The sequence below is a fragment of the Protomyctophum parallelum genome (genome assembly GCF_964188405.1).
Source record: "Protomyctophum parallelum genome assembly, chromosome: 4".
In the NCBI taxonomy this organism is placed as follows: domain Eukaryota; kingdom Metazoa; phylum Chordata; class Actinopteri; order Myctophiformes; family Myctophidae; genus Protomyctophum; species Protomyctophum parallelum.
Window position 1 is genome coordinate 21252114 of NC_139700.1, and position 15181 is coordinate 21267294.

Below are 15181 nucleotides of genomic sequence, written 5' to 3' on the forward strand. Positions count from 1 at the left end.
AATCGGCCCTTACTCCTACTGTAGATGATTATGCAATAATTGTTTGTGAGGGGCTTTTATAATGCCTGAGGTTAAAAACCTTTTTTTCCCTTCACATTTGAGTTTCATTCACCTGATGAAAGAGCAATTGCCTTTAAATTCCTTTATTAGTCCTAGTATAATGTAAATGTCAGTCAGTGAAATGTAACTATCAGGTAGACTTTTTCTCCGCAAGTTCACAGATGAGATTGTGTGCACAACTGCACATCTTATGCCTGTATTTAGACCAGGTGCTGGATAAAACTGCACTCTTTGAAGGTCTTCATCAGGCAAATATGGCAAATATTTGCTTATTTTGGGAGCTTCAAACAGTGTGCAGATGTTTTATCTTCTCCTTGATTCTTGCCATGATGTTCCGAAGCTGTGACTTGGCTGTGATTTCTAATTATTAGAATATTTTTAAGTTGCAATGACTCACTCAGCCGGGTCAAGTTATTTATACACGAGGCCCCAGGCAGGCATCCACGCTGAAGGCCTGCGGTGTCCGTGGACAAAGGCTGTTGTGCTGCTGCAAGAAATGGCCGTGGGTCGGCGGCGGCGCTCTGTGTTTGTGTAGTCAGATGATTAAGAGCCAGGGCCTCTCTCTCTGTCGCTCTGTTTTACTGCCTACAAACATGCTCTCGTAAATATGAAGGGGCTGCAGGCAGAGCGCTCCGAGGTCAATGGAGCATGGGTTGTACACAATTTTGTGTGTGTGTGTGTGTGTGTGTGTGTGTGTGTGTGTGTGTGTGTGTGTGTGTGTGTGTGTGTGTGTGTGTGTGTGTGTGTGTGTGTGTGTGTGTGTGTGTGTGTGTGTGTGTGTGTGTGTGTGTGTGTGTGTGTGTGTGTGTGTGTGTGTGTGTGTGTGTGTGCCTATGCTGTCCTCCCCTCCTGCCTTTCAAGAAGCCACTTGAAAAAGAACAGTAAGATGGAGCAGCAACAACTGACCTCAGTACTCGTATGACAGTTGTTCTGTTACAAGGTAGTAATATGGTATACAATACTGTTTACATTGTATCCATTGTGCCAGCCAGTCTTTGTTTACAACACATCTAACCACTTGAACCATGCTGTTCTGGGGGAACATTTGCTGAAAACAGCACATCTACAAGCACACAGCGTGCAGCGTTGCGTGAGCTTGTAGATTGACTATTTTTGGTGTAGAGTGATAAAAAAAGAGCGGAACAAGTGCAGCACTGATCCGGTCAAGTTTACTTACAGTCTACTTACTGTAGACTGTAGAGCACAGTTAGTGTAAGTAAGTTCGTTTTTTTAAATGTATTAAACACAATATCAAATGAGTTGTTTGTCACCTCTCATCTGATACCCATTACCATTCCTGTCTGGGACACTTCTGAAACGCATCTGAGACACATCTGGTGGAATTACAAGCATTGTAGAGCGGCTGTGATCAGTTCCAGCAGCTGTATACTGCAGCTGCCTGGAACGCGACAAAGCTGCTTTTTAGAGTAGCAGATAACCTTGTTTGTAGGCATGCCAGAATGCTTTCTGCCTGTCTCCTGCAGAGGTCAAAATTTCTTCTATCTTGGAGACATTTCTTTTTGTATTTTCCAATTTTAGCCATTTGGTCTGCAAATCACAGGAATCACTGCTGTAAAAAAATAAACAAACAAACAGGGGGAAAAAATAAGAACTCCATGTGCCTGAACTTGTTTAAACCTGTCCTTAGGTATTAATGGACAGAGGACTGGGACAGGTGCAAAAATCATAATTCATAATTCTGTATACCTTTTAAGTCAAGTGAGAGCTCTGTCTACTTTTGCTGCTGTGTTCAAACTCAAAGATCATCCAACAATAGGGGTAAACCGAATTTGAACCCCTTACATTGGTGTTCCTGTGAATTATACATTGCACTGCAAGATATTTCTGTCTCCATTTATATGGGCTTTGTCACTAGCTCCTCGGCAGTTCTCAGTGTTATGTTGAAAGGGTGCAGTGAGAGGTGTGGCCCGGTGCGGACACCAGCCACCATACGTTTGCTAAGTTTCCACCAGCCCTCATCATCTCCCTGTATGCCCTGCTGCCCTCACGTACCCTATAATCATATCTCATTTTATCTACAGTTTTCTTCACACGTAACGAAAAAAATTAAGTGTACTTGTACTATATATGTGGGTTTTCTAAACGACGGAATACTGTGTGGAAATGACACGCATCAAGTCAACCATGATCTGCCTTCACCGGCATCAGCATTTGTTGGCACTCTTGTTGCGTAACAACCGAGATCATGACGCTAGCGCTGCACTTTCCCAGCCCATGACAGCACACTTACATACAGTACACCTGCACGGCTGCACCTTCAAGCTGAGTGGAAGGAGATTTTAATGCAGAATGCAAACTTTCACTTGATTAATTACCAATCCCTGTGACTGTCAAGTTACAGTGCTTGCTTTGCATTTAAAGCATTTTATCATCTTAGCAAAATGCTAGTCACAGTTGTGGGCAATTCATAGTATTGCAGATTTGTACTGTAGTCTAACTGTCAAATTTTTAGATCACAAGGAAGATTAGCTACTAGAGGAGCTCTAAGTCTACTTTTTGGTCTTTTCAAAAACATTTATTGTTATTTTTCATTGACTCAGGAAGAGTGAATTAAATGTGCTCTTCCATCCAAGGGTTGATGTTTACAATGTAGGAATCATAAATGGCTTCCAGAGCATAGCCGAAGTTGCTGATAGAGGTGTGCAAACAAGGCTGGTTGCCTTAGTTGTTACCAGCCAAGCCGTAGTAGTGTTTGACTGGTTTCAACTTCTTGCACTGTAGTGGAGAGTGGCTTTTAACGTGCATGGATGCTTCCAAGTCTAACATGTATGTGTCTGTGTTTCAGGGTTCTCTGCATACCCAGTGTGTTCCCTGTCTCCAACGGCCTCCGAGGACATGGACTAGCCTGATGTGTGTGCGTGTGACCCACCCTGACAGTACCATAGCCGTCAGATGGCTGCTCAACAATCCTCAGTAAAAAATACAGAAAGTATGTTCCAACACGTTTCCATTTCATGGACATAAATTAAATTGCATTATAGTTAGTAGAACCATGCTGTTGCTGACTTAAACAAAACAAAGGCCTCTTTTGGGATTGGTTTGATGTTTCTGGATAACTTTTCCAGAAACAGATAACTTCACTGGTTCAGCGCCGGGGCCCGAGAGACCAAGATTAACTTAATAATGATAATGATGATGATAATAATAATAATCATACCGTAATTCCTCCAGTCCGCCACTCTGACAGAACTCAATTTTAGAATAAAGTACATCATTTTTTTTACAAAATATTCTGATTAGATCTATACTCTACATGCTTTTATTTGTTATGATTATTATTATTATTGTATGATAAACTACACTAGATAGACAGTACTATGGCCCACATTGATCTGGATCAGACAGAGAAAAATGGTGTAGGATGACTCTTGATCATAATGACCTCCCACAGGAGTTCTCAGGGGAACCTGTGAGGTCATGATTTATAACATTCAGCTGTTTCAATGTCTCTTTCCCCAGCGCTATAGTCACCGCTTTCTGCCCTACAAAGCAATATCATGATTCACACTTTGTGAACCACCTATTATTCTCTTCATAGTTAAGCGTCCTCCCCAGGGGAGAGCTTAATGATGCGCTTGTATTATCACCACCGTCCCCCAAAGAGCAGAGATTGGCTTATAGACTGATATACTATATTTGTGTATTGAAGCAGTGTCATAAGATGTAAACATGTATGACGTTTTTTGTTTTGATGTTTTAAACATGAAGTTACTGTTGACCACTTTATCATTTGTTGGCTGGGTTCCCCCAGAGCGTCTGTACTTGGTCACCTCCTTTTTTCCCTTTACAACAAATCTGTTTCCCGATCTACAAGCTAACAACCTGTGACGTGTTGTCTCAAAATCTTAACCTGTTATGACATGCCCAGGGTATGGTTCCTGTGGTTAAGAAATAAAACAGTGAAAATGTAAACAGTTATTTGGTGTGAGTTACATGTGACATTGCGACTTATAATTGTGGTTGTCTGATGGGCTACACCTAAAGCCAGATTTATACAACTTTGAATGATGGCGTCACTTGCCAACAAGAACCGATTTTCAAGCTAACGCATTGAATCAATGGAGTATAAATGAAGTTGAATTGCTCCCTTTTTCCTACTAGAGGCTCTCAATGCCCAGTGATACACAACACATGCAACACAATGCAAGTGGCTGGCAGTAACTAGGTCGGCAAAAACTACAGCTTAAGTGCAGCTTTGGCTCATAAATAATGCATAGGATCAGGATGAAGACAAAAGTTGCTTGGTCTTGAACATTTTCTCTCTGATGCCCAAGCAGTGCTCACTACTTATCTGAGGTGCTGGCTTAGAAGTGATCATGAAGGATAGAATAAAGCCTGCACACTGCTACTGATGAAGAGCCTTGGCTCGAAACGTTGTCAAAAGAAATAAATAATAATGGCTCAATTTCATATAGAGCTTTTCTAAATACCCAAAGCGCGTTACATAAGAGTAGGGAACCAACTTTATCCAAGAAAACAAAGCAAAACAAGTATGAGATCAATGCTAGATTAAAAGAAAAGGTTAAACAAGGGTTGGGGGACATCTTAACCAGATAAGACCTCAGCTGGGTAAAGCTGTCTTAAAAGTGGAGCACGAGTGTGCAGCTTTTATCCTATTCTCTTTACAATCTTGGAGTTACATTAACACTGATGATTTTACCGTGCACCACCAGCCTTCTTGAGAGTGACTTATTTTTAGGATGGTACTCCACAATAATGCAATGCATAATAATGTTTAGACTCCTCTATGAAAGGAACATTTCAAAGGCTTTGCAGAGTGCAGACTGAGTCAGGAATCTGCCTTCCAGTAGTTAACGTTCAGCCAGGTCCTGTCCATGCTGTTGTCATTAATGTCCATTAATGTCCCCTATAGTCTGTGAGCTATGGCCAGACACTTGGGCAAGACACTAATCCCTACATTGCCTCCAATGAGTTGGTCGGTGTGAGCTTGCCACCATAGGTGTGTGAATGTGGGAAGTGAGGTCGCTGGCGTCGACTGTTCGCCGCTTCACCTCCCAATGTATGAACCATTGTAAAGCACTTTGAGCACTTGGAAAAGCGCTATAAAAATGCAGTTCAATCATTATACAGTGCGGTGTCGGACAGGAGAACGGCATATGGTCATTATAAAACTTTGCTTCTCAAACCTTTTCAAGTCAAGGACCGTCAAATTGATATGTATTTGGCTGTAGACCCCATTTGAAAACGTTTTGTGCACTGCCAGGGACCCCCAGAAGCAATTAAAAATATTCCAAGATTTGCTCCTTTTGGTTCACGTAAGAAGACTTACCGCGACTTGACAACTAGGGCGGTGCGATCGTTGATGTGTGAGGCCATGGGCTGCTCGGCACGGGTGATCGCTCACATGGCGATTCACTCAGACGAGTCTCATGAGCTCACCTAACCGTCGGCACACTTGTCAAGTGATTTACCCACCCACAGGAACCCTACCTAGCCTAGCGTCCCTATTCTGGGATGAGCATTCTGTGAAAATAGCTCAAAACGCATCACAAATTTCAAATCATACATTTCAAAAGGAAGGGACCTAGTGTAGACCACTAGACCCCATGTGGAGTCAGTGGGACTGACGTATATACTGTAGGGCAGTGGTTCCCAAACTCTTTCATGTCAAGGACCCCCAAATTGACATTTATTAACCCATGGACCCCCGGCCATTTGAAAAGATAAAGCAGAGTCTCCCCATAAGAGAATATTTTTTACGGCTTTAGCAGTGATTCTCAACCATTTTAATTTTAAAGACCCCCAGTTTGACATGAAATAGGCTTCGGACCCCCATTTAATGGCATTTCCATCTCTGGGACCCCCAATTTATATTGTAAAATCAATGTTAATTTAACTCTGAGAGTGTACAAATGGAACGGGTCCATTTGGTTCCATTTGTACACTCTCAGAGTTACAGACCCATGAGGGTCCATTTGGTTCCTAATTATCATTTAGCTGGGGACCCCCTGGAACTCCATCAAGGACCCCTGGGGGTCCCCGGACCCCACTTTGGGAACCACTGCTGTAGGGTTTAAGTGGTTAAAAACTCATGTATTTGTTGTAAAACATTGCTTGCACATATGCAGGGCATTGAGCGAACCAAAATGAGCGCTCCTCCTGCGTTTTAACTGGTTAAATATGCACACATCTAAAACCACCGAATGTCAATGAATGAACCTGTGGGTGTTTGTTTCTCGGCTGACGATGCTATGCACTCTTCTCCAACGCCCCCACACAGCCCCACGTGGACAGGAAACTATGCATATGCTCCCACAGCAGACGCTGGGCTGCTCTCGGTGTGTGTGTGTGTGACTGTGTGTGTGTGTGTGTGTGTGTGTGTGTGTGTGTGTGTGTGTGTGTGTGTGTGTCAGGGACAGTGAAAGTGTTTGACTGATTCACAACCTTCTTTTTCTTTTTTTTTGTTGCTCTGGCCCGCTAGCTAGCATAAGCAATCCTCAAGGACCACCCCACCCTACTTTCCACCACAACAATCACAAAAATCATAAAATCATAAAAATAAAAAAAAGCACATCAAGCAGTTATATACTTTTTTTTTTCTTTTCTTTTAAACATGTTCCCATGGACCACCTGTAATGATGCCATGGACCACTAGTGGTCTCTGAACCGCTGGTTGAGAAACGGTAGTGGTACTGTGTCAAGCCACCAAAATGGCTGGCCAACGTTGAAGCCGCAAGACGTAGGGTCAGAGCTGGAACTGCAGGCGGGCCCCTGCATTTAGCATGAGGAAACCCAGTGCAGCTGGGGTTTAACATGGAGCGCTCGTTTGCACTTCCGCATTTGACCACCACCAGTTGGTGGTCAAATGTGGAAGTAGAGCTTTCTTCCGTGTGCTTCAAAACGCCACTGAGCAACTTCCACTGAATGAATAGCAGGGGGCGGGGCTGTCCGCAATCTATCCTTTATAACTCTATGGGTGGTACACTGTGTGACCTTCCATGAATGGAATGTGTGCGTTGTTGATCATCGGAGCCCCAGCGTGGCCTCGTCATGATGTAAACATGTTGTGTAGCTAGGGAGGGAGGGGGCACAAAAAAGCCTCCAGAACATCACACTCTGCTGACCAAACAAAACAATGACTCATCTTTCCTCACACACAAACACACCTCCATCAAGCTAGCCTAGAGTGCTGATGTGGGGTGGGGGGGGGTGGGGGATGATGCTGGATCACACCCACCAGCAAGCGACCCCGGGTTGACCCCAGGACAGCAGGAAGCGGTTAATGTTGTCATGAGCACGGGCTGGCTGACCGCCGGGGCGAGGCAGGTGTGTCCTGGATAAGGTCTTATTGTTGATACTCCGTCTTTGGAACTTTTGATGTAATGTTATGACCGGTGGTAAGAGCTATGAGGAACGGTGTGTGGGAGTGGATCGCGCTTCACAAAGCAACCGTGACAAACGTCACAAATCAGTGGGTGCCAGGCAGGCAGAGGCCGTTGACGAGGCGGCAAAAGAAAGATCACATCCAGTGAACTATTCTTTATTTATTTTTTTGATTTGTTTTTATTGATAGATACAAGTGAAGATTGCCAGGAAAGAGGGAGAGAGAGACGGGGGAGAGACATGCAGCAAAGGTCGTCATGAACGGGACTCGAATACGTGACACGCTTTCAGGCCAGAGCCTTAATGTGGCATGCGCCTGGACCGCTAGGCCAGCGGGCACCCCCAGTGGACTATTCTTTTTTTCTTTCTCGCAAGGGTTCCTGAGTGATCAGCTGGTCTGTTACTGACGCCACTGACCCATTTCTGTCCTTTATTTATCCTGCTGTGTCTGTCTGTCTCTCCAGATGAGAACGTGAAGACTGGCGTCCACCAAGGCCACCGCTGCACCCTGGGCAGCACACACACATGATCACATGACTCTGGACATGGATGCGGTCCTGTCAGACTTTGTTCGGTCCACAGGGGCAGAACCGGGTCTGGCTAGAGACCTGCTGGAAGGTAGGACACACGTTTACTGGCATATACTGTGCATTCAAGACTAGACACTACTATAGCCGATATACAAGCTCACAAGACGTTGCTTCGTGATGTGTAGTGAGCTTGTAGATCACCTATTTCTTTTTTTAAGATATTCTTTGGGGGACTTTTTTTGCCTTTGAAAGGACAGGAAATGGTGGGAGAGAGATTGGGATTTGGGAGTGACACGCGGCAAAGGTCGTTGGGATCAGGAGTTGAACCAGCGACACGCTGTCAGGCTTAGAAGCCTAGGTGTAACATTATGGAAAAATATATGTTTTCATCTTTTAAAATAATAATAATGATTCCACTACCCCAAAAATTGACTCCCGATTCCCAAACCCATGATTTGGGAACCACTGCTATAAGAGATCTTCTATCTCGGCTGCGATCTGTGGGAATTAACAATATTATTAGCTGCTCCCTGTGGACAGGAGAGGAGAGGAGAGGCCTAGAGCACCGAGCCAGCCCGCTGATTTAGAGGCTAGTGTGACAGCTCTCCAGCTTTACGAGTGCACTCCCCATGGAGAGCTTTGTGCCCATTCAATGGAACTCATTGAGGAGTGGCGAGCTACTGGCACTCACACAGCTTATTACAGTACCCTGCCCGGCCAGGAAGGAACGGGTGAAGAGCCAAAAGTACATACAACAACACAAAACTGCCCATACGTACGGTCAATGGAACAATGTGGTGGTCTTTTTTTCCCCTACTACTTTAGCTACGAAAAGTACACTAAATCTGCATTTTAACTCGGTCTCATCAAATTACATACAGTAAACATTTTGTAAGGGCGGATGTAATATTGTTTACCATAAGGCAGCGTCATTCAGGAACAAAAAAGGTGTAGTTCCACCACTGGAGCCTTCCACCCCAATAAGCTTTGCATCAAGGCTGTTTAATGCTCGGAAGACAAGTGTCTTGTTGACAACGTCGACTGACAAAACATAATTGTGTGTATTTGTCAGTGGACAAATATTTGTTTTATATTAAACAGCTTTTGGGGTATGAAATCCTCATAATGTGCAGCAATGCAGGAAATAGTCTGTGCCTGTCCCGAGAGCTCTTTGTCTGACTGCCCACTGTCTGGTGGTGGTCGCATAAATGAGAGATAGGGTTGGGTGGTTGCCAGTGGTGTAAACTTGTAAAGTAACCGCTAAGTACTACCGGTACTACCGGTAAGTATATATTTAACTGCTGTACTTAAGTAAATTTTTCAGGTATTTGTACTTTACTTGAGTATTTCCAATTTCCAGTACGTTTACTTCTATACTCCACTGCATTTCAGAGGCAAATATTGCTCTTTTAGTACACTACATTTATTTGAAAACACTAGTTACTTTGTAGCTTTTGATTATTATTACAAAACATACAGTAACCACTTCAGCACTACTCGGCCATTTGAAAATAGCAGATCTAGCAGATCTACAAGCTCACAATCTCACAATGCGTCGCGTGGTGACGCATTGTGAGCATGTAGATCTGCTTTTTTCAAAAGATTTTTATACATTTTGAAGATTTGAAATGAGAGAAAAAAGGATCCCGCACACTGTTCAGGCCTTGTCAGTTGCCTGACATACTTTTACTCAAGTACATTTTGAATTCCGGACTTTTACTTGTAACAGAGTGGCAGTATCTACTTCTAAAACATTTGAATACTTTTTCCACCACTGTCTCTCTGTTGCATTCTGTCTGGCTCTCTCAGTCTGCCTACGTCTATCTGGCTTCTATGTTATGGTTCCCCTTTGGCGCTCAGCCACAGGAACACTCTATGCAGGCTAACACACCTAAACAAGACAAAGCACTTGGGGAGAAGAGCCCTGGACAATCCAATTGAAGCAGTCAATATCATGGCTGCTTATTTTCGGCATTAGCCTGCCTGGCTAGCATTAGTCGGCTGCTGAGACTCACTCTCTCACTCTCACTCTCGCACTCTCTCTCTCTCTGACTGACTGACTGACTGAGAGAGAGAGAGGAGGGAGAAGCAGAGAGAGAGGAGGGAGAAGCAGAGACACTGACATGCTGAGAAGTGTGTTGACAGCTCATGCGGTGCTGCCCCCTGGAGGCATATTTATACATTGAATCTACACCATGGCCAGTAAGATAGTTTTGATTTGCTTTGAGTTCATTGAGGCAGGATATTGCAATGGGTCAACAATACATCACTGAGGCACCATAATTAGGCCCAAACCGCGCTAATGATTCGCCAAACAATTCCTACATGCAACTGTTGTAGTTGCATAAAACCATTATCCCCAATGGCAGTTGCATATGGTGTGACATGTCTTTAAAACTGTTTTGTTGCAATGAGTTACAAGGAGTTGCATTGGTGTGGTTTTGGGCCTTAAGGAGGACATTAAATAAATGTTGCTTGCAGTTGAACAGTTCCCATTCTCAATGCACACAGGGTTCACCATCATCCTGAAATGAGAAAGCTTGGATCAATTGTGAGCTCAGTGCAGGTACACTATGATGTTTCCATAACGGGAGTAACTAATGCACTTAGATGCACATTAGATCATCGTGTACACTTAGATGTGTAGATGAGTGTAGTCGTATTGCCAACGTCAGCCCTTTTGAATCGAACAGGAAACTAAACGGAGATGGAATCCCGTCACTGAAGGCCGAAACAATGCTTCACGCACTAAATTGATTGGAGGCTAGTGTCGGACAGGTTATAAGGAAGGAACCATGCATTAGGGTGAGGCTAGTGTCGGACAGGTTATAAGGAAGGAACCATGCATTAGGGTGAGGATAGTGTCGGACAGGTTATAAGGAAGGAACCATGCATTAGGGTGAGGCTAGTGTCGGACAGGTTATAAGGAAGGAACCATGCATTAGGGTGAGGCTAGTGTCGGACAGGTTATAAGGAAGGAACCATGCATTAGGGTGAGGCTAGTGTCGGACAGGTTATAATGAAGGAACCATGCATTAGGGTGAGGCTAGTGTCGGACAGGTTATAAGAAAGGAACCATGCATTAGGGTGAGGCTAGTGTCGGACAGGTTATAATGAAGGAACCATGCATTAGGGTGAGGCTAGTGTCGGACAGGTTATAAGGAAGGAACCATGCATTAGGGTGCCGCTGGGTGCCCATGAGATGGAGCCCTAAAATAAGTATTATGTATATAACCGGCTCAACCAAAGCGAGACACACAAGGAGGAATCAGGTTTGTATTGACTGCCGTGGTTAAGTGGGTATTATTGGTGGTGCCAGGTTTCACGTGCACGTGCACATATATACACTGCCAAGACCATGCCTCTCGAGGCCTGGAGAATAGAGGACAACTTCCTCTGCAGACGGCTAGTCAATTAATCTCTCTCTCTCTCTCTCTCTCTCTCTCTCTCACGCATGGTCACATACACCGGAGGCATATACATTACTGCATCTGTGCCCTCTAGATGTTTTTGATGTAGCTTGGCGTGTGCCTCTTCGGAGATGGCGTGTCGATCCCATGGCATGGCGAGACAGCCCCTCTTGAGTTATAATAAGACCCAGACTGGTGTCTCCTAGAGAGATGACACCCAGAGGAGACAGCTGTGTGTGTGTGTGTGTGTGTGTGTGTGTGTGTGTGTGTGTGTGTGTGTGTGTGTGTGTGTGTGTGTGTGTGTGTGTGTGTGTGTGTGTGTGTGTGTGTGTGTGTGTGTGTGTGTGTGTGTGTGTGTGTGTGTGGAGAGTGAGATGGTGTATGTACAGTATGCGCGTGTATGTGTGTACTGTATGTTTGTGCCTGTGTGTTTCTCTCTCAGGCACAACATACAGTATTGCAGTCTCCTCACGTGATGTCATCTCAGTCTGAGGCATCATGTTTACTGTAAGTCTCTGAACAGAGGAACGTGACATTAGCTTACATCATACATGGGGAGCCTGGGGGCCGTATTCAGCTAATTAATAGTATTAAAATGTCTTTTTTATGTTCAGTGTATTTATTTAGTTCATAAAGTTAACATAAGCAACTATAAAATGCATTTGAAATTAAATAAATAGGTTACTTTTCAGGATTCCAATACAAAAAGAAATCTGGATTTCAATTCAAATATAGCAAAAATAGCTGTTTTTAACTTGTAGATCGGCAATTTTTTCTACGACAATAATATGCAATGTTACAAGTGTAACCACACTCTGGAGTGAGTGTGTAACTATAGTGGCCCTCTCCATCTTCAAAGTTTCCCACCCCTGCTTTAGTCGACGTAATGAACACTTGACTCGACTACATACTTCCCCACCGCTGCATTGCAGGTAAAAACTGGGACCTGAGTGCTGCTCTGAATGACTACGAGCAGCTCCGGCAGGTCCACACTGCCAACCTGCCACAGGTCTTCAACGAGGGCCGCTTCTTCGCCAAGCAGCCAGAGGCGCGGGACACGCCCACCCACGTCGTCAGCAAGGCCGACAGGCTCTGTGCACAGAAGCAAGAGGATGCTTCACAAGGTATAGCCTGTCTGTGTTGACCTCCGTACATCCCTAGGTCCCTGCCTGGCTGCTTGGGTCCGTTCATGTCCATAACGATTTTAACCAATCCGTATGGTAAGCCCAAACCACACCGGTAGGGCCTCCTTGGGACAAATCCGTTTTAAGGTCAACGTTGGCCATTCAAAAATAGCAGCTTTACAAGCTCAAGCTTGTACATCTGCAGTTTTTTTGAACAGTTTTGAAAAATCTTGGAAGTGTGATAACTACTGATTTAGAAGGCATTATAGAATTAGCCTCAGGTCAGCTGAGACAAATACATCCGGTACTATAGAACCACTACTAGTTGACAAGATGTATTGCAATTGCATGAAGCTCTAAGGGTAATATCTCAACCTCAAGAACTGTTAAATCACTTTGATTAAGCCAAATTTATCCTCTACTGTGTCTTGTGACAAGACTGTTGACTGTTGATTAGCGTCAAAGAGGGTGCTGTTTTTCCTTTGTTTTGCCAATTGGTACCCAGATTGTGTGACGAATAACTCAGCCGTAGACATTTCGGCACTCGTTCGGCAGACGCATGTTTTTATCCCGGGTAGGGCATTCATCTTATACAGATTTCAGCGGAGGACTTTGCTGTGCATCATGACAATATCAACACAGGCAATGAGCATTCCCTGCAATGCATGTTAACATGTAATTCCTTAAATTCGTATGCAATCCTTTCTCATTTACCTCTTTTACCTTACGTTCTCACTTCCCCTCCCCTCTTTTAGAGAAGCGCCTGTCCCGTGGGATTTCCCACGCCAGCTCTGCCATTATGTCCTTGGCACGGCTGCAAATGGCCAACGATACCAGCGAACAATTCCCCCTCGACATGCCCATCTACACATTCCAACTGCCCGATCTCAGTGTCTACAGTGAGGATTTCAGGAGTTTCATCGAGAGAGACCTCATCGAGCAGTCCACCATGATGGCTCTGGAGCAGGCTGGTGAGTACTGTCCATGCTTTACTGAAGGTCTACTTCAAGATCATATTTCAGACTCATCATATGACCCTTATGTTTCTATGTATGTAACTGTATTTTATTTTATTTTTTTGTCCTGTGTTATGTCAAATGTGTACTGTATATGTGTTGCATACAAGGCCGCTGGGTCGCAAAACAAATTTCAGATAATAAACTGATAATAAAGTACTATATCATATCATCATATCTTCAAATAGCAGCAAAACAACTAAAGCTTTGAACCTCAGTGAGAGGAACTAGTTTTGAAGTTTAACATTTCTGTGCAGGCTTTCCCACATGATACAGAAAAAGGCTTTCTAACGTGTTTCCTGTCAGACATCCGGGGACAGCCATCAGGGCAGAATCATGGGGCCAAGAACTCTATTGACCTCCATTTTGCGTGGTTTGGAACTACATAAATAAGAGATTATCTATCTTAAAGTGGTCTCTAAAATAAAGGTATACCCCAGACTGGGCTTGTGCAGGGACAGCAATGGGCTATGATTTGCCAAGTTGAGGGGAGGGGAATTTCCGGTCATGCATCAAAAAACAATTGAAGGAAGCACAAAAAAAGAAAGGAAAACATCGGCATTTCAAGCAGATCTAACACTAAAGGGGCAAATCATTCAAAGCCTCTTTTGTGATTACTGTTGAATAAATGATGCCTTCAGATCACCTCTGAGCACGAGGCTGCACGGTGCACAGGGCAGAGAAGCATGAGCTGTCTCCACCCCCAGGGACACAGACCGAGGGATAGGAGGGTAAAATGTGGAAAAGAGTCCAGGCATACAGCGGGGGCGGGGAGAGTGCAGATAATGTAGGAATGATACGAGGTTCTAGGATTTCAGAATAGTTTCATGGTGGCTGCTGGATTGTTTCAGCCATTAACCACCAAATTTGCACTGGGTTCATGCACAAGGATTGAAGGCTAATTGTCCTCAAGGAGCCATCATTATATCATTATGATGTGATAATGCTGGATGTAGACACTTGGTTACCGGTATGTTATTGTCCAATCCAAAAGAGGGCTTGATGCCAGTAGTTAAACTTTAAAATGGCATATCTGAGAATTAATTTAACAGCTAATTCTCCACTCGCAATTTTGTGAATGTTCAGTCAATCGATTAATGTCTCGTTCAGAAGATGGAACTGTACAGTATGATCCTACAATACAATGGAGTGAAAATAGCCTGATACATAGGCTATCTCTGTGTTGTTGTTTTGTATTTACTGTCATGTTTTTCCCTGTTGTTTGTATATGGACCCATTGTGTCTGAAATAAAGTTTTCAATCAATACCCAGAATTCACTGCAAAGATTCTGGAGCAGTTCTCGAGGCCATTAGTGGCCCCTAGTGTCAATGGGAAGAATGGCTTTTGATGTCTATGCGACATCACCACTTGGACAATGTGTTGCTTTTCATTGGCTCCCTCTTTGATGCAGTGAGCGTTGACTGACTTCACGCCATGCATTGATCATTGATCATCACATGACATGAGGTTGAAAAATATATTTAGATTCTTTACAGTATGTGAGTTTTCACGTCAAGGGGTTTCTAATATCTTTGTTTGTGTCATTGATAATGGACTGTACCGGTGGTCTGACATGTTTAGCCCACTGACTACAACAAACCATTTGCTTGACTGATTACTGCCAGTCATTTTCAAAGCATACAGTGAGTTTGTAAAAACAGAAATGTCAACCAGG

General features: G+C 43.9%; 1 protein-coding gene across 2 annotated transcripts in view; it reads left to right on the forward strand.

Moving 5' to 3' along the window:
- The window catches only part of otud7a (OTU deubiquitinase 7A), a 60427-nt gene that overhangs the window by 22329 nt on the left and 22917 nt on the right, over positions 1-15181 (forward strand). For both annotated transcript variants that reach the window (XM_083763620.1, XM_083763621.1), the window contains exons 2-5: positions 2867-3010; positions 7890-8043; positions 12298-12489; positions 13245-13460. In XM_083763620.1, coding sequence (XP_083619746.1) covers positions 7959-8043; positions 12298-12489; positions 13245-13460 — 493 coding nt within the window. In that variant the 5' untranslated portion in view covers positions 2867-3010; positions 7890-7958. The remainder of the gene's footprint in view (positions 1-2866; positions 3011-7889; positions 8044-12297; positions 12490-13244; positions 13461-15181) is intronic.